Source organism: Leptonychotes weddellii, chromosome 11, assembly GCF_054177405.1.
Source record: "Leptonychotes weddellii isolate Sample4059 chromosome 11, ASM5417740v2, whole genome shotgun sequence".
Taxonomy (NCBI): Eukaryota; Metazoa; Chordata; class Mammalia; order Carnivora; family Phocidae; genus Leptonychotes; species Leptonychotes weddellii.
This window is the reverse complement of record NC_138379.1, coordinates 15,781,832-15,806,029: the sequence shown is the minus strand read 5'-3', so window position 1 is coordinate 15,806,029 and position 24,198 is coordinate 15,781,832. Positions and strand designations below refer to the sequence as shown.

At 37.0% G+C, this 24,198-nt stretch overlaps 1 protein-coding gene across 5 annotated transcripts in view; it reads left to right on the top strand.

Moving 5' to 3' along the window:
• TTC17 (tetratricopeptide repeat domain 17) overlaps positions 1 to 24,198 on the top strand; it is a 118,324-nt gene that overhangs the window by 10,845 nt on the left and 83,281 nt on the right. For all 5 annotated transcript variants that reach the window (XM_006728795.3, XM_006728794.3, XM_031020524.2 and 2 more), the window contains exons 2-7: positions 11,267 to 11,356; positions 16,324 to 16,493; positions 17,148 to 17,259; positions 17,509 to 17,640; positions 22,984 to 23,093; positions 23,916 to 24,060. In XM_006728795.3, coding sequence (XP_006728858.1) covers positions 11,267 to 11,356; positions 16,324 to 16,493; positions 17,148 to 17,259; positions 17,509 to 17,640; positions 22,984 to 23,093; positions 23,916 to 24,060 — 759 coding nt within the window. The remainder of the gene's footprint in view (positions 1 to 11,266; positions 11,357 to 16,323; positions 16,494 to 17,147; positions 17,260 to 17,508; positions 17,641 to 22,983; positions 23,094 to 23,915; positions 24,061 to 24,198) is intronic.

Sequence of the window (24,198 nt, the reverse complement as noted above, 5' to 3'; positions counted from 1 at the left end):
TGGCCTGGGCACACCTACCACCTCCACTGTTGTATCGACGGAATGGCACGCACTGCTTCTGCAAAGTGACATCTTTCAGATACTTGGTGGCTTTTCGAATATGCGTACCCTTGATAGCCTGGGCAGTTTCATGTGTGTTCTTAAAGTGAACATGAAGATTTGAACCTCTTGATTTGCGTGATTTTGTAGGGTTTTCTGGGTCAAACGAATAGGGAACCGTTTTCAGAGGCCACCTCAGGCCGCTTAGGGGAAGAGAACAGGTAACTTTTATAGTAATAAAATTTAATGTCTATTTCACTGAACTCTTTACCAAGTGTTTTCATATTCATATCTCATTTTATTGTCCTATAGACCCAGTAAGATGTGGGTATTGATCTCTCTATTAAATACAGAAACTTAGGCTGAGTATGGTTAAACTCCTTGCACAGGTATGAAGGTAGGAAGTGGCAGTGTGTGAACTCCGGCTCAGATCCCATCCTAGGCTCTGTTCTCTTCTCTGTACTGCTAAGCATTACTACCAGTATAAAGAAAAATAGTTCTGTAGTTTTATCTATAATACACCAATATATTTTTTAATTTTATAATTTAAAACTAAAATACATGATCATAGTTCAAAACGTTTTTTTCAAGCTACTTAGTATGACATAAAATGAAAAGTGGAAGTTTCATAACCACTCACAGTCCTTCCTGGAAGTAATCACAGAATTATTTGTGTATTCTTCCAAAAAGTTCCCATGCAAACCCTCATATAGATTTTTTTTAAACCACAACTGGAAACATTTTATCTCATGACTAGTTTTTAATTCACTTAATAAGAGGTAGATATCTGTCAGAAATGAAAAGCTACTCTCTTTACCCTTAAAAATGTAGAGTATTTGGTTGTATTGCTCTTCTGTAACTTATTTAACCAGTTCCCTAATGATAACCATTTAGATTGTTTCCAGGCTTTTACTATCAAACAATATTGCAGTGAGTGAACATGCTCATTCATAGATCTTTGCATGCTTCTGTGAGTATATTTGTAAGAGGAATTCTTTGAAATGGAATTTCCTGGTTTGAAGAATGCATATTTAATTTTCTTAGATATTGCCGAATTCTCTTTTTTTTTTTTTTAAAGATTTTATTTATTTATTTGACACAGAGAGAGAGACAGAGAGAGAGCACAAGTAGGCGGAGTGACAGGCAGATGGAGAGGGAGAAACAGGCTCTCCGCTGAGCAGGGAGCCTGATGTGGGACTCGATCCCGGGACTCCAGGATCATGACCTGAGCCGAAAGCAGCCGCCCAACAGACCGAGCCACCCAGGCGCCCCCCGAATTCTCCTTTTAAAGGACTACATCAGGAGTGTTTGAAAATGCCCAACAGTGTTTGGGATATGTCAAATCTTTGTTTATATAATCCGATTCTAGTGAAAGACCCCTTATCCCTTCCATTGCCCTAGCGAAACAGTGTTGTGCCCATTAGTGGAAGTATGAACAAAAAGGAGCCTTCAGTTTGATTTTGCTGTCTTCATAGAAAAATTAAACCTTTGTCATTAATGCTTACTTCACACTTGTTGGGATTGCAGTAAAAGAAATTAGTCAAGCTGACCCACCCCCCCATGTTAATACTGTTTGATGAGTAATCAAGTTGAACTTTATTCAGTGGTGTCTTACAGCAGTGATTTCTGGCATGAAATAGCAAAATAATTTCCTGACTGTTGAGTTTGCCATCACCTGAGTAATGATAAAATTAAGATTCAACTTCTCATTTTAGTGTCCCTTTTCCAATATTTGCTTAACAAATCTTAGTTTGGCTGTCAACAAAATCCCATAAACTGAGTGACTTAAGCAACAGAAGTGTATTTTCTCACAGTTTTGGAGTCTGGAAGTCCAAGGTCAGAGTGCCAGAGTGATCAGGTTCTGGTGAGAGTTCTCTTTCTGACTTGCAGACCAGCTGCATTCTTGCTGTGTCCTCACATGGCAGAGGGAAAGAGAAGGCAAGCTTTTGATGTCTCCTCTTATAAGGGCACCAATCCTGTCATATAAACGTATGACCTCATCTAAACTAATTACCTTTCAAAGGCCCAGTCTCCAATTACTGTCACATTGGAGGTTACAGCTTCAACATATAATTTTGGGGAGACACACAGTTCAGTCCATAGTATCCATCTAAGAATTTTCAAGCTCACACGTGCTTTTTTTATCACCATTGAGCCTGGCATTGTGCCTTGAACTTAGTGGGTACTTGCATTAGTTTTCTATTTGCTGCTGGTAAAAATTACCACAAATTTAGTGGCCTAAAACAACACAAAATTGGGGCACCTGGGTGGCTCAGTCGTTAAGCGTCTGCCTTCAGCTCAGGTCATGATCCCAGGGTCCTGGGATCGAGCCCTACATCGGGCTCCCTGCTCCGCGGGAAACCTGCTTCTCCCTCTCCCACTCCCCCTGCTTGTGTTTCCTCTCGCTGTGTCTCTCTGTCGAATAAATAAAATCTTAAAAAAAAAAAAAAAAACACAAAATTAACATCTTATAGTTCTGTAAGTTAGAAGTCCAACCCATGTTTCACTGGGCTAAAATCAAGGGGACAGTAAGCTGCATATCTTTCTGGAGGTTCTGGGGGAGAGTCCATTTCCTTACCTTTTCTAGTTTCCAGAAGCCACCCATATTCCCTGGCTCTTGGCCCTGTTCTCTGACCTCTCTTAGCAACGTCTCTCTCTTTCACCTACCTATTTCACTTTTTTTTTTAAAAGATTTTATTTATTTGACAGAGAGAGACACAGCGAGAGAGGGAACACAGGCAGGGGGAGTGGGAGAGGGAGAAGCAGGCTTCTGCCGAGCAGGGAGCCTGATGCGGGGCTCGATCCCAGGACCCTGGGATCATGACCTGAGCCGAAGGCAGACGCTTAACGACTGAGCCACCCAGGCGCCCCTACCTATTTCACTTTTAAGGACCCTTGTGATTAAATTGGGCCCACCTGGATAATCAGGTTATACTCTCTGTCTTAATTAAAGTAATCTGAATAGCAACCTTAATTCCATCAGCTGCTTTAATTAACTTTTGCCATGTATCCTAACTAGTCCCAGGTTCTGGGATTAGGACATGGACATCTTTGTTGGGCTATTACTCTGTTTGATAAATATTGGCTGCTGGAATGAGTCACTTCTGAGTTAAATATAAAATAGCTCTAACTGCACAGCAACATTTTTCTGTATATATTTACAAGAATATCATAAATATACAAATGAGAAATATCCGTGACTCTTGAGTCCTGATCCAGCATTTCGTTTTCTTTTCCTGTAAAGTTGTAAATTGTCTACTTTATTCATTTTGTTATTTGTATGTTTCCTGGTGACACAAATCAGAACATGTAGACTGGTAGTGCTTTTATAAGAAGTTGTTCGTTTGTTGTTCATGTTGAAAATGGTTATTAACTTGCTTTCAGTTAGGACATGGTGATTGTGTGATATGAATGTTCTCATAAAATTGGCTGCAACAGGGGCGCCTGGGTGGCTCAGTTGGTTAAGTGTCCTTGATTTCGGCCCAGGTAATGATCTCCAGGTCATGAGATTGAGCCTCGTGTCAGGCTCCCTGCTCAGGAGTCTTCTTGAGACTGGCTCTCCCTCTGCCTCTCCCACTTGTGCTTTCTCTCTCTCTCCCCCTCTCTCTAAATAAATAAATAGAAAGTGTTTAAAAAAACTGGCTGCAACACCGTACATGGTCCAATCTAGATTATAGCTGTATGATATACTTCAAATACCTAGATTGTTTTAAGTGCATTTAAGCATTTACAACTTTATCTTTCAAGAACTGTGAAAATGAGAAGGTAAAATCTGAGGGTAAAACATTAGAAAATAGAGGTATAAGGCCATTAAAATTCATGTGATGATTAAGATTTAGTATTTTTGTTTGTTTAAAGTTTATTTTAGTTTTGATAACCTGATTTCTGATATAAAACTGAGGCATGTTTTTAAATTTCTCTTTAAAATTCCATATTGTACAGTATCCTAATGGCAAAAAAAAAAATCATCTTTAACAAAAATATTTCCAAGTCCTGACAGTTCATAATGATAGTGTTTTATTGATCTGATAGTATTTCTAGTAAAAGATCTCCTATATTAGAGTTTTGAAAATTATTATAACCAGGAGCCCATGTAAGTCCCTCTCAAGAGGCGAGGCTGGACTGGTATTTTGTTTGTGAACTTGCACTTCTCTTGACCTGGAGGAAGGTGCAGGTCCATGATGGTTAGACTTAAATCCTAAAGAAAGAATTGCATGCAAAGTCAGGCAACAGACTTCTGTCTCCCTCATTCCATCCCTCTAAACTCATCTTGCTTGCCCCTGTATTCGCCTGACAGGAGTCACAAAGGTGAGGGTAGTTTGGGCAGTCATTTGAAAATGGTAGTGAACTAGATTTGAAATAAGGATAAAAATCTGAGGAGAGTAAGGTAAGGAACAAGAAAATACAAAAGATGTTACCTTTTTGAAGTGTTTTGCCTGGCCCCACATAGGGGAGAGGAACTTTTTCTCTATGAATATATAAGGAAAAGCTACAAGACTGTTCCTCAGACCTAAGCTTATTTGTCATTACAGTTGTTTTCTGTTTAAAAATACATGTATAGCACTCTTAAAGTTTCATTTTCAAAAAAGACCGGTAGATAACACTAAAAAAAAAAAAAGAAATACGTGTTTGTTTTAGAAAAAGGCAGAAAACAAGATAATCACCTAGAGTCCCACCATCTAGAAACCACCATTCATAAAATTGTGATGTAAACTATCAGATGGATTTAAAGTGAGGCAATGAGGAAGATTTTTTTGTAAGTGCACAAAAGAAGAAATACCTATGGCCAATAAAGAGATTAAAATGTATTCACCCTTTTCCCTGTGTTCTTAAGAGTGTGTAGAAACTCAGTGACTGTTAGGAATTTAAGTTGATTCAGCTATTCTGGAGAAAAACTAGCAAAAAATATAAATTTAAAAGTGCAGTCCCTTTAACCTAGCAGTTCCTTTTTTAGGAAGAAAATAATTAGGCAGCAATCAAAAAAATTTATAAGGATACTCATCTCAATATTGTTAAAAAGGGAGAATAACTAAAAGCCCATATTTTAATTAGTGGGAAACTGGATAAATAACTTTAATATAATATTAACTAAATAGGATGATGTAGATCTATATTCCTGAGGAAGAAATCTGATAAAATTTAAGAAAGAGTGAAGAAGGGAAGGATACAATATAGTAAATATGATCCTGTTTTTGTAAAAATATTTATCTACCTAGCTCTGTGTGTGTGCCTGCGTGCGTGCGTTGAGGTTATCCTGACATAGTTATCTGACAACAGGTATCTCGGAAGGTGACATTTCCAGTAACTTTAATTTTCTTTATATTATCCATAATATGTTTGTTTTTCAATAACATACATATTTAGCTTATGATCAGAAAAGAGATTTTTTTTTTCAGTTGAACTTTGTTAGAATTAAGTGGCATAAGGACAGGAGAGCTAATTTTGCCCATGATACAATGAGCAACCTAACTGCTCAGAAATAAATAGCCACTGCTAATTGGAACCTTGGTTTAATTTGACAAATTGACAGTTTGAAAAGAAGCTTTTAGCTGCAGCTTTGGAAAGAGTCCCTACCTAGAATGAGTACAGATTTATCCGGGCAAATTGGAAGAATGATCATTTCATTCATTTGAACATTAGATTACTTCAGTGGTGCATGAGACTGGTAAAAAAAAAATGTGATGCTTTTATGGTAATGTTAAATCTTTTATGGAGGTAGGATATGAAAAGTGTAAGTTTAGAAGTCATCAGGTTGGGTCCCCTCAGTTTATAGATGAGGAAATAGAAGCCTATGCAGGGAAAGTGATTTGCTTTAGGTCACACAGCTAGTCATAGACCTGTTAAGGACTTATTTTGTCATGATTCCTGGAGGCCTAGCCATAGGCCTCCTTTACAGATAGTCATCACTGAATGATAATGCCGGTGGAGATGGATTCGCTAACAGATGTGACATCAGACAACTTCATCAAGCAATCAACAGTGTATTAAGTGTCTGACATGTACCTGAAAGCCTATTAAGTACTGGAAGTAGAAAGAGGAATACAAAAAAAAATTTTTTTGGAGAGACAGACATACAATAATTAAACAATATAATAAACACTATTAAAGAAGCATGTGAAGAGTACTGTGCGAGCTCAGAAGAAGAGCTCGCATTTCACAAGAGAAATGTCATTTGAGCCCAGTCATTTGGCTTTCACCAAAAGCATAAGGTTATGTTCCAAGTAGGAGTGTTCCAAGTAGGAGAATTAGCATGTGCAAAGGGAGAGAAAGTCTGAAAAGAGCCACAAGAGTAAGAGGATGCCCTAGGCAGAGGGCTTAAGAAAATTCAGCAGATGTTTAGAAATAGCATCAAGACTTCTATATTGAAAATTTTTATCGGAATGTTTGAACAAATTCTAAGTGTTGCAGATACAGTTTGATCCATGGCTGAAACAGTATAACCATGATAGGTTTGTTCTCTGTCTTCATTTCTCCATTTCTTTAACCCCATACTCAGGCCCCTGTGAATACAAGATGACTGGTCCCCATAACTCAAACAGAAGTTCTAGATTACAGTCTCTTTAGTGCCAACTGACCACTTGGTTGATGTCCCTTCTCAGAGATAATCACCATGACCAAGGGAAAGGAATTCACTGGGATTAGGACTTCCCATGTGGGGAAAGATGCTTCCAGCCGAGCAAGGCAGGTGTTTTTTCCACAAGAAGGGAATTGCAGATACTAGATAGCAAACACTAGAAATACCCACTAAGTGGGATCACTTAAAGTAGAGGTAAAATCTTCATTGCTTTGAAGATTTTTATTTATGTTTTCCATCATACTGTCTCAGTAAATAATCCAAAATTCTGAATAAAAGATTTAAAATATTCCATCCCTAGTTTCTAATTAAAGGGAATTTTTTAAAAATGGGTACGGCGTAATATAAGATTTCAGTAATGCTGCTCTCGTGTACTCATTTGAATACCATCAAAAAGTAAGAGGTAAGAATGTTCAGCATATGGGGGCGCCTGGGTGGCTCAGATGGTTAAGCGTCTGCCTTCGGCTCAGGTCGTGATCCCGGGGTCCCGGGATCGAGCCCCACATCGGGCTCCCTGCTCAGCGGGAAGCCTGCTTCTCCCTCTCCCACTCCCCCTGCTTGTGTCCCCTCTCTCTCTGTCTCTCTCTCTCTCTGTCAAATAAATGGATAAAATCTTTAAAAAAAAAAAAAAAAAAGAATGTTCAGCATATGTGAAGAATAAGTTGCATATGAGAGCTGGAATTAATATTATAATGGAAATGATCAATATCCTGTCATAAAGGACCAGTGGAAAGTGATGGACTCACTCATGCTTTTGTAGAACTCAAAAATGTTTATACCCTTAGACTGGTTATTTTAAGTTTAAAATGTTCACCCTTTATTTGATTTGACAGTGAAGTAATTATCCTTATATAGTGACATTCCCCTGTTACCATGTGAATTTATTGAATTCACAGAGGTAGGGCTCCAGATTAGAAATGTAGATATTAATGATAAAGACAGCAGCAAATTTTGAAATATATGAAAATGAACTTGATATGAGTAAGATATTTACTGCTGTTATATATAATTGGACACATGTACTTATATAATGTATTCAAAGAAAAATGAAATTGAATTGAGAACTCTTAGAGAATGAATCATTCTGTATAATACAGTTTCATATAGCTCATTTCCAAATATTTGGTCAGCTTTACCCTTCAGTATAACTTTGCTCTAAAATATATTTCATAATTTTTCACCATCTTAAGTAGAACAAATTGAAAATAATTCCTTTTTCTTTATGATTCAGGTCATTACAAGTATCATTTATTATGCTGTGAAGTAACAGACGTTTGTAGGGTTGCTTGTCCCTTGTGAAAAAGCCATAAGGTGCTTTGAGGTCTTATGTATACGTCATGTCCTTTTTAACCTACCACTCTAATTCCTGTCACTTTTTGCTCCTGGGCTTATAGCAGCCTCTTCTAAATGCTAAAGATTTTGAAGGCATTCACATTGTGTATAAAATTGGAGTACATAGGCCTCAAATATTGACATAGTGGGCCTGGTTTATAGAGGCTTAATAAACCTTCATTGGCTGAATGGATGTTGTAGTCTTTACAGGCATACTCTCTTTTGTAACCTAAGGAGGGGAGGTATTCAAAAGGAGAGAAATTCAAGCCGATTGGCATTTGCCAAAGATAATTATAAAGTCTTAACTTGTAAGAACTTGAGGTTACCTCAATAAAAAATACATGTCAGGCTATAAATCTGCAACCAGCCTTTGTCTGGCAAAGATCCATGCCATTTGCTGCCATGTCTAAAAGAGAAGCACAGCTGTCAGTGGGCTCACTTCCTTCCTTCTGCTAATAATTTTACTTTTATACCTCCTCTAGCTCTTATATCTTTGTTGAACTTAAAGCTTCAAGGAAATGAAAAATACTTCCTCACAATTGAATGTTGGCCAATCCCATGCTATTTAAATATGAGAAAGCCCTGATTAGCTAGTATCCTTTTAATCTAAAACTAAGAGTGTGCTTTCAGTATTTCTTCAGTGTAAATCTTCATTTATCTCATTCTTTCATTCCTCTTGCAGTTCTCCAAATATCAGGTGAACAGATTGTTTAGGTATTTTGGAATTAGAGTGTCATACTCCCTCATTCCTCCCCCATCTTGTTGGGTTTTTTGTTGTTTTTTTTTTTCCCCTAAAAACCTCATTTAAAAATCCTTATAGAGTTATGTACTAAATAGTTACCTCTTAAAGTTCTGGACAAAGTAGCAAAGTAAGCAGACTTTCTTTGGCATCTTTATGAAAAGTTCTTTTGTAATCTGGCCACTGGCTGTAGCTTTTACATTTTCTTCTATAAAAATTATGGTGTGCTGTAATTTATTACATTGTTGTAAAAAAGATCGATGGGCTTTGGAGTTAAATCAGTCCATATTCAATCCATTATAGTAGCTTTCCCTGCCCTACATGCATTTGACTGTTGGGCATATGTTCAAATACTATGAAAAGAAAAGTTTCATAGTATTTGAAAATTTTCTGTTTCTTATTGAGATAAACCTAGCATTTTGCTTGTAGGCTTTTGCTAGCTTTGATTGTTTGGTAGAGGAGATTTACAGCTCAGGTGGTCAAGTACTATAGGCTTTGCTTTTGTATTTTTAATGCCTTTTAAATTCAGAGTCCAGTTTTGATATAGATTCCAATATAGTGGGAAGGCCAAGGGGAGCAGTGAAGGGATCTCATCTTAAAAGCAAGACCATGGGCGATGATAATTATTCACAACTATACAGTAATAATTATGTAGTTCAGATAATTGCAATAAAAGTATGGAAGTTACTCTGGATTAGCATCTCTTTTTCCTCTGGTGTCTCTGAGATGGTAGAATGAGCAAAGGCAGATGAGTTTTATCTGTAGTCACTTAACATTGTCCAATTTAATGCATATTATTAAAGCAACTGTCCAACTTTATTTCATGTTTTTATTTCTTCTCTTTAAAATCTTTCTTTTAATAGACTCTTTTATCACCAAGATCTATGCAAGCCTACCTTCTGCACTTAAAAGGCTAGCTCTAGGGGCACGTGGGTGGCTCAGTTGGTTAAGCCAGGTCATAATCTCAGGGTCATGAGATTGAGCCCTGGGTAGGGCTCTGTGCTCAGCATGGAGTCTGCTGGAGATTCTCTCTCACCCTGTGCCCCTCCCCCGACTCACCCACGCATGCTCGCTCTCTTTCTCTCTCAAAAAATAAATAAAATCTTTAAAAAAAAAAAGCTAGCTCTCAATTTGATTAATTGAGTTGATACCAGTTTCTTAGAGGTTACAAAAAGATAGTTTTTCCTCAAAGTGGAACTTCCTGAAGAGCTGGTATATAATTTGACAGTTCCAGTCTAGCACCATGGGATGCAGGAACTTTATCTCATCCCTTAGGTACCAAGGCCACTGTCAGAGTTTTCTGAAATTCGAAAAACGTGTGTATGTCCACGTGTGTGTTGTTTTTTCTTTATTATAAATGTACTATGTCTACATTATAAACAGTTTAAAAGTATACAACTATATAGACGTGAGTGTGCCTCTCTTCCTAATCCCTCTTCCCAAAAGAAACCACTATAAAGTTACTTAGTTTTGTGCATATAGAGACATGTTTATATCTATATCTATAAATATATATATGTAATTTCTTAAACAAAATATCATAGTATACTTATTATTCTTTATTTTTAGTTAATTATACATTGTGAACATCCTTCCATGACAGTAGATCTAGTCTTTCTATATCCATTTTAGATAGTGGATTTCCCTATTCCCTTATTTTTTATTTTTAGTATGTTCCACACCCAGTTGAGCCCAATGCAGGGCTTGAATTCATGACCCTGAGATAATGACCCTGAGCTGAGAATAAAAGTTGACGCTTAACCAACTGAGCCACCCAAGCGCCCCTCCCTATTCCCTTATTTATGGACTTAGGTTGTGTTTAATTTTTTTTGCAGCTAAAAGTGTTGTAGTAAGCATCCTTGTGTTTATTTTTGCCTACTTGTTTAAGAATGTCTGTAGGATAGTTTCCTAGAGTTAATATTGCCATATCAAAAGGTATGCACTTTTAGCATTTTGATACATGTTGTCAAATGACCCTCTAGACAAGAACAAATTTATAAGCCTGCTACTAGCATATGAGGGTTCATTTTTCCTACATCTTCAACAACATAGTCACCCGTTTATGATCCAGAGAACATGAGTTGTAAATAATAAATCTCAAGATTATTTTATATTAACTTTGATTTATGGCTTCCACAAATAACCTTCAAAAATAGGTGCTTTTAGTATTTTCCTTTTATCACTCTAAACCTGTTCAGATATGGAATGTTCTGTCAAGACAAAACAATTCCTTTTTTATTATTATAGGTGTGAATTACTTTTTAAGGAATTTACTTTATCATTTGTTGCCAAATACTTCTCTTCTTGAATATTTCTTATATGACTGACCAAGTTAGAATATTAGCTTCAAAACTTACTCTTTAATGTTGGAATTCAAGGGGCAGCTATTGAACATGTCATTCTCTTTGCTGAAATTTATGTGCGATCGCTTTTGAAATACCCCTTGAGTTTTACTGAGCACCTAATACTGATTATAATGGTGGTTGAACAGTAATTTAAAGCATATTAAAGGAAACTTTATGAATCCAAACAAATGTTGATGAAATCTGAGCTTTATTTATTGCTTGCTTGCTTCCTTGCAGGTGGATTCACCAATGAACTTGAAGCATCCCCATGACTTAGTCATATTAATGAGACAAGAAACAACAGTTAACTACCTCAAAGAATTGGAGGTGAGGCAATGGGAATGTGATATGCAACTGAAACTTGTTGCATTTCACAGGAGCTGTTGTATTCAAAGAAAAATGAAAGCTCATTATTTCTTAAGCCCGATTCTTCTCAGTTTCATATATACTTTTAATCACATTTTTAAAAGTAACATCTAATTGGAATGACATTTGAGCAATAGTAAGAGAAAAAGACTAATCTGGGTTTTGCCTGATTCTTGACTGACTATATCCTTGAACAGGGGTTCCATGTGTAAGTTTTTCCATCAAGTATGAAAAAGAATAATCTCTCTGCATATGCTTAGAAGGAGAGTTTGGGTAAAATACAAAAAGGAAAAATGGTTTCAGTACTCTATAAAAAATATATTTTTTTATTAATTCCCAAGTAGGGTCTTGTTATTGTGTGTTTTTTATGATGAGGTGAAAGCATTAATCACTTTGCACTTTGAAAACTTGAAATCTATTCGTACTAATAAAGTGCGACCTTTTTGTTTCTATCACTGATTTCCATAAACTGATTTTGCTTAATAACAAACAACATCAGTTATCTGAAAAAGTAGGAATAAGACAATAGGTGTATTTATACTGCTTCATGCTTGGAAGCTTTATCTGTTTTTATTTAAACACGGTGTTCAAAGAATGCAGTGGTGCAGAAAATAGATTTTATTTTCAGATGCATATACACATTGTATATGTTTATTGCTGTTCTTTTTTTAAGAGGCAGTATTATATAATATAAAGAGACTTAAATGAGAGTATGTGAAGGAGGAAAATGCCATTCACCATGTCAATGAAAACAAAAATGAAAAACGTTGATTCCATCAGTTTTTGATTAAGGTAGTTGGGACTCTGGGGTAAAGGTACAGGCTGCAGATGTGTATTTGTTAGACATTGAAATACAGACTTAAGGCCATGAAACTAAGTAATACCATTTATCTACAAAGTCGAGACAACGAGATGGACTTCTTAAAGTACCAGAAGACAGTGCAGGAGTAGCCTCAGAGTGCTAAGGGAAAATCAGTCAAACTAGAATTTTATGTTCCTGTAAGCCGTCATTCAAGAGTGAGGGCAAAACAAAGATGTTTTCTGACAAAGAGTTTACTTACTGCAGACTCTCCCTTTTAAAAAAAAATCGAAGATGTACTTCTACAAGAAGAAAAGTAAACCCAGTAGATATGCATAGGATGTATAATGATGAGTAAAAATACTGATGAAGAAGTTGCTAAACTTATTTAATTATTTATTTTTTGCACTTTGAAAGGTAAAGCTAGGTAAAAATAATACATAGTTGGGTTGAAGCATGTTTAGTGATTAGGTAAAGCCCGTTAGACTCTTCTGTCATGTTTAGAAGGTAGAACTAATTGAATAAATTAAAATCCTGTTAGAAAATTTATGGGCAAACATACTAAAAATTTAAGAGTATTGCTACCTTTCAAGTAGTATTTTCAGTATAATTGATTTCCTTTGTCATTCTATTTTTTTTTTTTAAAGATTTTATTTATTTATTTGATGGAGAGAGAGCACATGAGAGGGGGGAGGGTCAGAGGGAGAAGCAGACTCCCTGCCGAGCAGGGAGCCCGATGCAGGACTCGATCCAGGGACTCCAGGATCATGACCTGAGCCAAAGGCAGTCGCTTAACCAACTGAGCCACCCAGGCGCCCCTCTGTATTTTTTTTTTTATGTATTTAAAAAATGAAAGGGGTCTACAGGTTTCATTAGACTGCCAAAGAAGTCTGTGACATGAAAGAGTTAAGAACCCCTGGATCCTGCTATCAATATTCAGGAAATACAGAGGACAAAGAAAGGGACTCATTAAATGAACCTAGGAGATACAGTCAGCAAAATCCTGTAGAGTGGCAGACTCTGCAGAACAAATGACACAACTTGTTTAACAAATAAATTACAAGGATTAAAACTATAGATTACATTTCTGTTATTCTAGTGCTTGCCCTTACCTTATTACTTTAAGTTTTTCATCAGTAAATATTTTATTTATGACATTCGGATAGGGAAGGATTCCTTAAATAACGTAGAAATTACAATTAAGAAAACAACTGATAGTTTTGACCATCTTAAGACTAAAAGCTTCTCTTTAGCAAGTGACACCATGAACAAAACTAAAACATAAGCTATAAGCTGGGAGAAGATATTTGCAGTACCTATAACTGATAAGGAATGAGTTTACAGAATCACTCTTCATAAATTTCTACAAATCAATAAAAAAAAAAACGGGGGAAAAATAGGCAGACTTGGAAGGTCAAGTTACAAAATATCTCATAAACATATGAAAATATGTTCAGTCACATTAATGATTGCATTAGTTAAGATGGCTACATTTTGTAGTGGATGACAACTTTTGCATTGGTAACAAACAGTCCCAAAAATCTCAGTGCTGTTTCATGGAGGAAGATGGAGGCTCAAGGAAGAGTAACCAAACATACAAGCCTGTTTAAAGTTTCTGCTTAGAAGTGACATCATTTCTACTCACATTCCATCGTCCAGATCAAGTCACATGGGCAAGCCTGACGTCATAGGGCAGTATATAGTATAGCCTACCTACAGGAAAAGAGTCAGGAGGGAATGAGTAAGTGGAAACAGATCATTTAGTAACATCCCAGTAATCTTCATGGCTTAAAACAATAAGGTCATACTAAATATCACTCTGGTCCAAATGCCAGAACCCAGGCTGACAGAACAGCCACTGTCTGGCATATTGCCATTCTGAGTACCTGAGGGAAAAGAAAGAGCACAGTAAAGCATACACTGGCTCTAAAAGATGTTTCCCTTGAGAGGATTCAATGGCACGTCTCATGTTAAATTTGTCAAAGTAAGTCATACTGGCCACATCTGAGTTAAGCAGAACAGTGATGTGTTGACTCCTTTGTAAGGAGTTGCAGCAGATGCATTAATAGTAATACAGTCTACCCCAATAATCATAACATTTAATGCCCATCAAATTGACATAAACTAAAAATGTGATGATGGTAAGTTTGTGGGGATATGGGTATTATGATAATCTGTTGGTAGAATCCTAGTGGTTATAACAACTTTAAAAAACAGATTGACAGTGTCTAAATCAGAAAATGTGCATCCCATATGACCCCTGCATCCCATATTTTTACCCCTTCTGGGTCTTTTACACATGTGCACAAGGAGGCTTTTATAAGAATATCACAGCATTTTTGGGGCACCTGGGTGGCTCAGTTGGTTAAGTGACTGCCTTCAGCTTGGGTCATGATCCTGGAGTCCCTGGATCAAATCCTGCATCGGGCTCCCTGCTCGGCAGGGAGTCTGCTGCTCCCTCTGACCCTAACCCCTCTCATGTGCTCTCTCTCATTCTCTCTCTCTCAAATAAATAAATAAAATCGTTAAAAAAAAAAAAAAGAATATCACAGCATTTTTTTTTTAAAGATTTATTTATTTGACAGAGGGAGACACAGCGAGAGAGGGAACACAAGCAGGCGGGTTGGGAGAGGGAGAAGCAGGCTTCCTGCTGAGCAGGGAGCCCGATGCGGGGCTCGATCCCAGGACCCTGGGATCATGACCTGAGCTGAAGGCAGACACTTAACGACTGAGCCACCCAGGCTCCCCTGTCACAGCATTTTTAATAGCAAAAAGATAAACAACCTAAAGGTTTATAGAAAAATGGATAAATACATTTTTATACATCTGTTAAAATGAAAAATTTAGAGCTATACTGATCACTGTAGATAAATACTAAAAACAAAGTTAAAAAATAAGTTGTAAAATGATATAGGATGATACTGTTTACATAAAGGTTTTAAGCTTGGAAAGCAATGCTAGATGTTGATTTGGGACATATATATGGATATATATGCATATATATATATAATATTTTAAGAGAATAAGAGTAATATAGTAATATTTTATAAAGATATACACAGAAGTGATACATCAAACAAATTCAGGATAGTGGTAACTTTGGGAAGGGAGAGAGGGATTTTGAAGGCAGTAAAGAAAGGGTTCGACTACCTTATTTTTCCTTTTTAAAAAATCTGAAATGAGTATGGCAAATGTTATCATATGGTAGATGTGGGTGGGTGGTGGAAACTTAGGTTTTTATGTAATTCCTCTATATGTTTGAAGAAAAAAAATTGTGAGTAGCAGGAATTCACCTGGAATACAGGGCATTAGGGGAAATTATTCCAGTCCACAGTATCAACATGCTGGATGTCTTGAAGGGCTGAAATATGATGTGTGGACAATTCAAGGTAGTTTTAATTGCTGAGCCATTCTGTTCCAGGGAAGTTAAGTTGATAGATGCAGTTTATAGGTAGTCAGAGATCCTATTATGAAGGTATTCAGCTGCCATTATCATAAATGTCATATACTGTTACTTTCTATATATGGACACTTGTTTAGAGAAGCTTATTTATTATCAACTAATTAATTCCCCCTTATCCACAGTTTTGCGTTCTGTGGTTTCAGTAACCCATGGGTCAACTGTGGTCCAGAAGCAGATAATCCTCCTCCTGACCTATCGTCAGAAGGTCAATAATAGTCTAACACTATGTCACAATGCCTACGTCATTCACTTCATTTCCTCTTATCATGTAGGCATTTTATTATATCACATTATCACAAGAAGGATAAGTACAGTAAGATATTTTGAGAGAGAGACCACATTCACATAACTTTTATTACAGTATAATGTAATTGTTCTATTTTATAATTATTGTTAATCTCTTACTGTACTTAATTTATAAATTAAACTTCATTATAGGTATATATGTATAGGAAAAAATACAATATATATAGGGTTTGGTACTACCCATGGTTTCGGGCATCCACTGGGAGTCTTGGAAGATACCCTTACAGATAAGGGGGGACTACTTTGTTCAGAATCCTTGTCTTCCTTCACATAGAGGATTTTAAATTCTCCTTTCTCTTATGTGGTATCTAGACTGAGATATTAGAAAAATCCATTGTGTTCTCATTATCTTCTCAACAGAAGCAATTAGTTGCTCAAAAAATTCATATAGAAGAGAATGAGGACAGAGATACAGGACTGGAACAGAGACATAATAAAGAAGATCCAGACTGCATCAAAGCCAAAGTGCCCTTAGGGGACCTGGATCTGTATGATGGCACATACATAACTTTGGAAAGCAAAGACATCAGGTAAAGAAATTCTCTTTCCAGAAATAAAATTAACGTTTTCTTGAATAGACCTTTCTCAAATCAATAAGAAATTATTTATCTAATGAGAATAAGCTCCAATCACAGATGAGTTTATCGAAATTTGAAAGTTCAAAATACACTACACATAGAATTCTTAAATATCAATTAAAAATACTTAATACCACAGAAGATTGAACAATTTATAGTAAAAGAAATACAAATGGCCAATAAACATGTGGAAAACCTCTCTCTCTCAGTAATGATCAAATAAGTACAAAATAAACCATTTAGATAGTTTTCACCTATCAAATGGGGAAAAATATTTAAAAATCAGTAACTGGTAAAAATGTGGAGAGGCTGAAAACAGAAGTGTAAATTGGTTTAACATTTCTGGGAAGAATATTAAAAAAACTTTTAAAAAGCTCATAATCGTAACATTCTTTGGTCTACCTACTATTTTCTGTCTCTTGATTTATCTCCTTTAAGTTAAACTCCTAAAATACTGCCTCCCAACAGTTGCTGCATGAAAAAGGTTGAATGATGACTAATACTGGTTGTAAAGATGAGATGCTATGAGAATATAGTTCAGTTAGGGAAAAATTAGACATTTTTTCACCTTTCATTCATTTATTGCTCCCGGCTTCTTGATTTTAGCCCTGAAGATTATATAGACACAGAATCTCCTGTCCCTCCGGACCCTGAGCAACCTGATTGTACCAAAATTCTAGAACTTCCATATAGTATACATGCTTTTCAACACCTGCGAGTAAGTAGAGAGATTTGGGATTTTTTTTTTTTCCATTTTTTCTGTAATTTAGTCTCTTGCTTATAAATATTTTTTCTTCTCCCTTTCCAAACAGCTTTATAATTTTACAAACATCTCCTATTTCTTAAAACTCCTTTAAAATAAGTGCTATAAGATACTGAGTTACTTGTGAGCTTTTATCTTGTGATCTCTTTTTTCTGTGTATGTGGTTTTGTTTTGTTTTTTCAATTTTTTTCTTCTTCTCTTCAGGGTGTACAAGAGAGAGTTAATCTTTCTGCACCTCTATTACCTAAAGAAGATCCAGTCTTCACATATTTATCTAAACGACTAGGAAGAAATATAGATGATATAGGTCACCTCATTCATGAAGGCCTGCAGAAGGTAAGTCATCAGTGATTGAAAGAGCTGGAGACTCGGTGCACAAAAGATCTTTTTTTCTCAGAAAATAACCTGTCTAGATTGTTTTTGTCTAGAGAATGATTTTTATGATTACATTAATGTAAACTATGTAGTTCAAAGCTAGGGAGAAACATTGGTAGTCTAGTCCTCTCTACCAGGAAGGGATGCCAAAGGTTTATTTAAACTAATTCATGAAGGGCACCAGGGTGGCTCAGTCGTTAAGTGTCTGCCTTCGGCTCAGGTCATGATCCCAGGGTCCTGGGATCGAGCCCTGCATCAGGCTCCCTGCTTGGTGGGAAGCCTGCTTCTCCCACTCCCCCTGCTTATGTTCCCTCTCTTGCTGTGTCTCTCTCTGTCAAATAAATAAATAAAAATGGGTACTCAAGGGGCGCCTGGGTGGCTCAGTCGTTAAGCGTCTGCCTTTGGCTCAGGTCATGATCCCAGGGTCCTGGAATCGAGCCCCACATCGGGCTCCCTGCTCAGCGGGAAGCCTGCTTCTCCCTCTCCCACTCCCCCTGCTTGTGTTCCCTCTCTCACTGTGTCTCTCTCTGTCAAATGAATAAATAAAAAAATCTTTAAAAAATAAAAAAATAAACCAATTCATGAAAAAGCAAATTATAAGCCAAGATAAGCAGCAGGGCTTATAGGCTAGATTATATATTTTGAATGTGAAAGAAAATTTAACATTAGTGTCTTTGAAATATCTACCCAATACATAGATCGTCACTGTTCTCTGGACAAGAAAAGAATCACCACCATCAATAAAGTCTTAAAATTTTCTTTTAAGGTACCATCTACTTTTAAAAACATGAAATAGGGAATTGTGTAATAGGACCCAAGAAATTAAATGTATCATTCCTCATAACATGTGGGAATTTAGAAAACAGTTTTGTTTTTTGTTTTTTTTTTTTACTCTTCTCTGTGCCTGAGTTGTATCATAAAATGCAAGCTAGTTTCTTTTCTTTTCTAAGATACTTATTTACTTATTTATTTATTTGAAAGAGCGTGAGAGAGCAAGCAAGCACACGAGAGCGGGGGGAGGGGCAGAGGAAGAGGGAGAGAGAGAAAATCTCAAGGGGCTCCATGGAGCCTGATGCAGGGCTCAGTCACACGACCCCGAGATCACAACCTGAGCCAAAACCAAGAGCAGAAGGCTTAACCGACTGAGCCACCCAGGCACCCCAAAATGGAGGCTAGTTTTTAAGCAGTATTATAATGGTACTAAGTAAAATGTGAAAGGGCAACATTTATATAGAGTTTATTCAAATGTGAAAGGGCAACATGAGTTTATTCAAATACGTCATATATATATACGTGTGTGTGTATGTGTGTATATATATATATATATATGATTTTGTAGTTAAGTTACTGTCTTCTTGTTTTTCTGAAGGTAATGTAAAACATTGCAGCCCAGAACTTGATGAGTAATAAAAACTACCTAGGAAAACTGGCCTAGGATTTAAAATATCCTTCAAGGGATGGTTAGTTGAAAGTAGATCATAGTGGTAAGTTCTCTATAGAAAATTAAAATAGAGGGTAATTGTGTGGCTACTTTAGATTGAACAGTTGGGATCATCCTCTCTGGAAAGGTGAAATTTAAGCCAATATCTGAATGAGAAGAAGGAACCAACTGTCTGAGATCAAGGAAGAGCATTCTAAGGCAAGGCAAAGGCTCTGAAGCCTTTAATGAGCTCAGTAGTATAGTAGTCTGCTCAGGCTGCCATCATAAAATACCACAGACTGGGTGGCTGAAACAACAGAAACTTCTTTCTTATAATTGTGGCGGTTGGGGAGTCCAGGATAAGGTGCTGGCTGATTCGGTTCCTGCTGAGGACTTTCTTCCTGCTTTGCAGATGACCACCTTCTCACTGGGTCCTCTCATGTCCCCTTCTCTGTATGTGTGGGGGGAGAGATCTGGTATGTCTTCCTCTTCTTATGAGGGAACTGGCCCTATTGGATTAGGGCCCTACTCTTAGGACCTCATTTAACCTTTATCACCTCTTCCCAGGCCCTGTCTTCACATATAGTCACACTGGGTTAGGGCTTCCACATAGAAATGGGGGCGGGGGGGGTGGCAGGGAGAGACACAAAGATTCAATCTGTAACAGGTGAAGGTCAGTAAGGTTGGAGCCTGGTGAGCAGAGGAGAGGATGATAGGGAATTCAGCCAGAGAAGTAGACCAGGGCCATAATAAGTAGGCCTCTGAAAGCTAGGGTGAGGACTCTGTGTGCTGAGACCTGAGTGCTGGGAAGCTAGAGCAGAGGAATGACATAATTTAGTTAATATTTTTTAAAATATACTCTTAAACTTAGATGGAGAAATGACTGAAGGGACCCAAACTGAAAACAGAGAGATCAGTTCTAAGGCTATGGGCAGTAGTTCAGGAGAGAGATGACATAGTTTGGACTAGAATGGTTAGTATTGGAAATGGAGGGACTTAAACTATTTCAGGAAACATTTAGAAGTTTAGAAGCTGATGAGTTAGATGTAGGGTATGAGGGGAAAGAGGAATTGAGGATAATTCCTGAAGTTTTGGCATGAGCAACTTGAAGAAGGAGCAAGGTTGGGGTGGAGGAAAAGAAGATAGAGTCTGTTTTGGTCACATTAAATTTGAAATACCTAAATGAGACTTGAGCTCCAGGAGGGGTCAGAGCTGGATATATAGAGAGAGGATAATTAAGTAGGGAGTGTTGGTAGCCATGGGACTAGATGAGGTCATCTGGAGGAGAGTGAAGTTTGAGACGAGGCTACTCTGAGTCCTTGGTCCTCCCACAATTAGCTGTCAAGCAAAGGGGGAGAGGCCAGCAGAAGAGATCCGAAAGGGTATCCAGAAGAATGTGGTCTCCTAAGAGCCAAGGAAAAAAAGTGTTCAAGAAAAGAAGAAAGTATTGATAGTGACATTCAAACATTTATAGATTTGTGAGGGAAATTTTATGAGAAATCTAACAGAAAAAGTTCTTTAAAGATATATTTTTCCCGGGCGCCTGGGTGGCTCAGTTGGTTAAGCGACTGCCTTCGGCTCAGGTCATGATCCTGGAGTCCCGGGATCGAGTCCCGCATCGGGCTCCCTGCTCGGCAGGGAGTCTGCTTCTCCCTCTGACCCTCCTCCCTCTCATGCTCTCTGTCTCTCATTCTCTCTGTCTCAAATAAATAATAAATAAAATCTTAAAAAATATATATATATATTTTTCCCTTACTTCCAATATACTATGATGTACAGAGTATTCTACTTAATCACGGTGTTTTCACTTGTTCATGTAGAATTTGTAATAGATTTTTTGGTCCCAACTCACAACATAAAGTCTGAATATAAGAGATAAAAATCAAAGCATTTGTTGATTTGAAAAAAAAACTTTCTCAAAGGGCTGTCAAAACAGACTGAAACCCAAGTTGTAAGTCACTTCTGAAAGACCGTGACACATATCCCTTAACCACTTACACAAGTGTTATACCCTCATTTGCATCACTTGCAAATCCTATACATTCCTTGAAAAGAATACTTAAGGCTGATTAATGCAGAATTATACTTAGTTTTAATCTTAAAAATAACTATTTTTGAAGAAAACAATTTGTCCTCATGGAAAAAATTCAGACTATATTAAAAAATCTGTAAAAGAGGAAGTAAAAAAACACTCAGATAATTACTGTCTTACAATGTAGTCTTTTGTATTTTTATTTTTACACATCTTTATAGTTAAAACTTAGTTATTCTGAAGATAATTTTTTTTTTTTTTAAGAGAGAGAAGAACCAGCAAGAACATGGGGGCAGTGGTGGGCAGGGAGAGGGATTGAGAGCTTCTTTAAGCAGGCTCCAAACTCTGAGCCTGATGCAGGGCTTGATCTCATTTCCCTGAGATCATGACCTCAGCCGAAATCAAGAGTTGGGTCGCTTAACCCACTGAACCACCCAGGCACCCCCTGAGATAAAATTTTAATGGAATTTTGAGCGTCAAAGGGTAATGATATTTTAAGGCTTTTTACACAAATCTTGTCAAACTGTCCCCCAGAAATGCTGTATTCACCTAACATTTCTACAATTAATATCTGAAGTTAATATACAGTATAGCCAACAGTGAGTGTTGGTATTCTTTTTAATCTTTGCGAATTTGTAAAAGGAAAATTTGTATCTTTTTTTATTTATATTCTTTGTTAAGTTTTACATTATTTTCCTGCTAATTGGCCATTGTTTTGTACTTTTGAATTGTCTGTTCATGTTTTTGGCCCATATTCTCTTGTATTTTGTCTTGTATTCTTGTCTTTCTTTTTAGAGCTCTTTATGTATTAAAGATAATAAACCATGGGTGTCATATATATTTTTCCCAGTTTATCTTAAACTTTATGACTTTCTTTTTTTTTTTACTTTGTATGATTTTTTTTGCCATGCTGAATTTGAAATCTCTCTTCATGGGCTTCAACTATTTACGTTGAGTTTTTGTCATGGTCCAGTTCACTGTTTTGACCTCTATGTGGTTGAAATTTAGTATATGTTACAAAATGAAAAAACCAGGCCACAGAAGGAGCAAACCTATTTGAATTTCTAAGTAATAGACTTATTACTCTATACTAAAGACAATTTTTAGCAGTGAAGGTTTGTATTGTGAACACAGATGAAAGAAGAACAAATAAAAATTCATCATTTCCAAAAGGATAAACCTGTCTTTTGCTTATGTATGTACCTTCACTCAGATATTTAAATAAATAGGAGGGCGCCTGGGTGGCTCAGTTGGTTAAGCAACTGCCTTCGGCTCAGGTCATGATCCTGGAGTCCTGGGATCGAGTTCCGCATCGTGCTCCCTGCTCAGCATGGGGTCTGCTTCTCCCTCTGACCCTCTTCCCTCTCGTCCTCTGTCTCTCATTCTCTCTCTCTCAAATAAATAAATAAAATCTTTAAAAAAAAAATAAAAATAAAAAAATAAATAGGAAACTATTAATTTCAGGAATTTCATGTTAGAACAACTGGCATTTCTAAGTAGGTTAGGTCCTAACTTCTAAAGTCCTGAAATAGGAGCCAACAAGTTTGGGCCATTTGGTGGGCTTTTCAGCTTGATTTCCGAACTCTTGGAACAAGAGCTTGGAGTTGAATGGTCTCTCTGTGGAGATGACACCTGAAGCCACTTAACTTGCCCAACTGATGATCAGGCGGCTCTTTTGACAGGTGTAGTTTATTGGTACTTTGTCCCCTGCTTATTCATTGGTGTAATGTCTTATTCTTCAGCTTAAATTTCAGAAGAGACTGAATTGTGAAGGTGCTCATTTTGAACATTCTAAGTCGAAGAAAGTGTGTTAAGTTGTGTTTGATTGTCATCTTATTTGTTTAATCTCTAGAATTCTTCCTCATGGGTACTGTATAACATGGCTTCATTTTATTGGAGAATAAAGAATGAGCCGTATCAAGTAGTGGAATGTGCCATGCGAGCACTTCACTTCTCTTCCAGGTAAGATTTCTCCCTTTCTGGACTTCCTGATTCTCCACATATCTCAGGACTGGTAAAGAAGCAGTATGTAAGGGGTGCCTGGGTGGCTCAGTCGTTAAGCGGCTGCCTTCGGCTCAGGTCATGATCCCGGGGTCCTGGATCGAGCCCCGCATCGGGCTCCCTGCTCAGCGGGAAGCCTGCTTCTCCCTCTCCCACTCCCCCTGCTTGTATTCCCTCTCTCGCTTCTCTCTCTCTCTGTCGAATAAATAAATTTTTAAAAAATATATATTAAAAAAAAAAAAGAAGCAGTATGTAAGAAAACAGTATGGAGAAGCATTGTGTTGTACTTACACTCTCCTCTACCCCTGTTCAAAGAATTTAGTCCCATCACAAAAATATGACAGAAGTCAAAGAGTTCACAGTTGTTAATAGCACAAAATTCTTCTGATTTCTATTAAGGAAAAAATATATGATGTAGACACCCTCTGTCTGATTCATTTGAAACTTGAATATACGGACCTTGCCTGGAGGAATTAGCATAAATTAAATTTTTCTCAAAGCAAATAATGAGCCCTAAATACATTTTAAAATCATAAAATATCTGCCCGACCTTATTTCTGTGGCAAAATTTGTAGCTGTCAGATTGAATAAGCACCATCAGTTACATAAAAATGTAACAGTATGATTTTCTTAAATTATTTTCTCCATCTATCAGTACACTCCAAGTTATTTTCCTAAGTTCAGTAACTTCAAATGTAATTTTCCCTTATCAAGTAGTTATATGGAATCATGGAGCACACACTTCTCTCCTAACACCTAATTGCTCCTCTCCTTCTCTTTTAGGCACAATAAAGACATTGCCCTGGTCAACTTGGCAAATGTTCTGCACAGAGCACACTTCTCTGCAGATGCTGCTGTTGTGGTCCATGCAGCTCTGGATGACAGTGACTTCTTCACCAGCTATTACACTTTGGGAAATATATATGCAGTAAATACAACTTTATTTTCATGAGCAAACCAGTTGCTATTTTCTTTTTTAAAAAATTTATTTTCAACTAAAAAATAACTTTTTCCCCTTCCTCTTTTGGTCTGAACAAGGAAAAGGGAATGGAAATTAAGAAGTTGG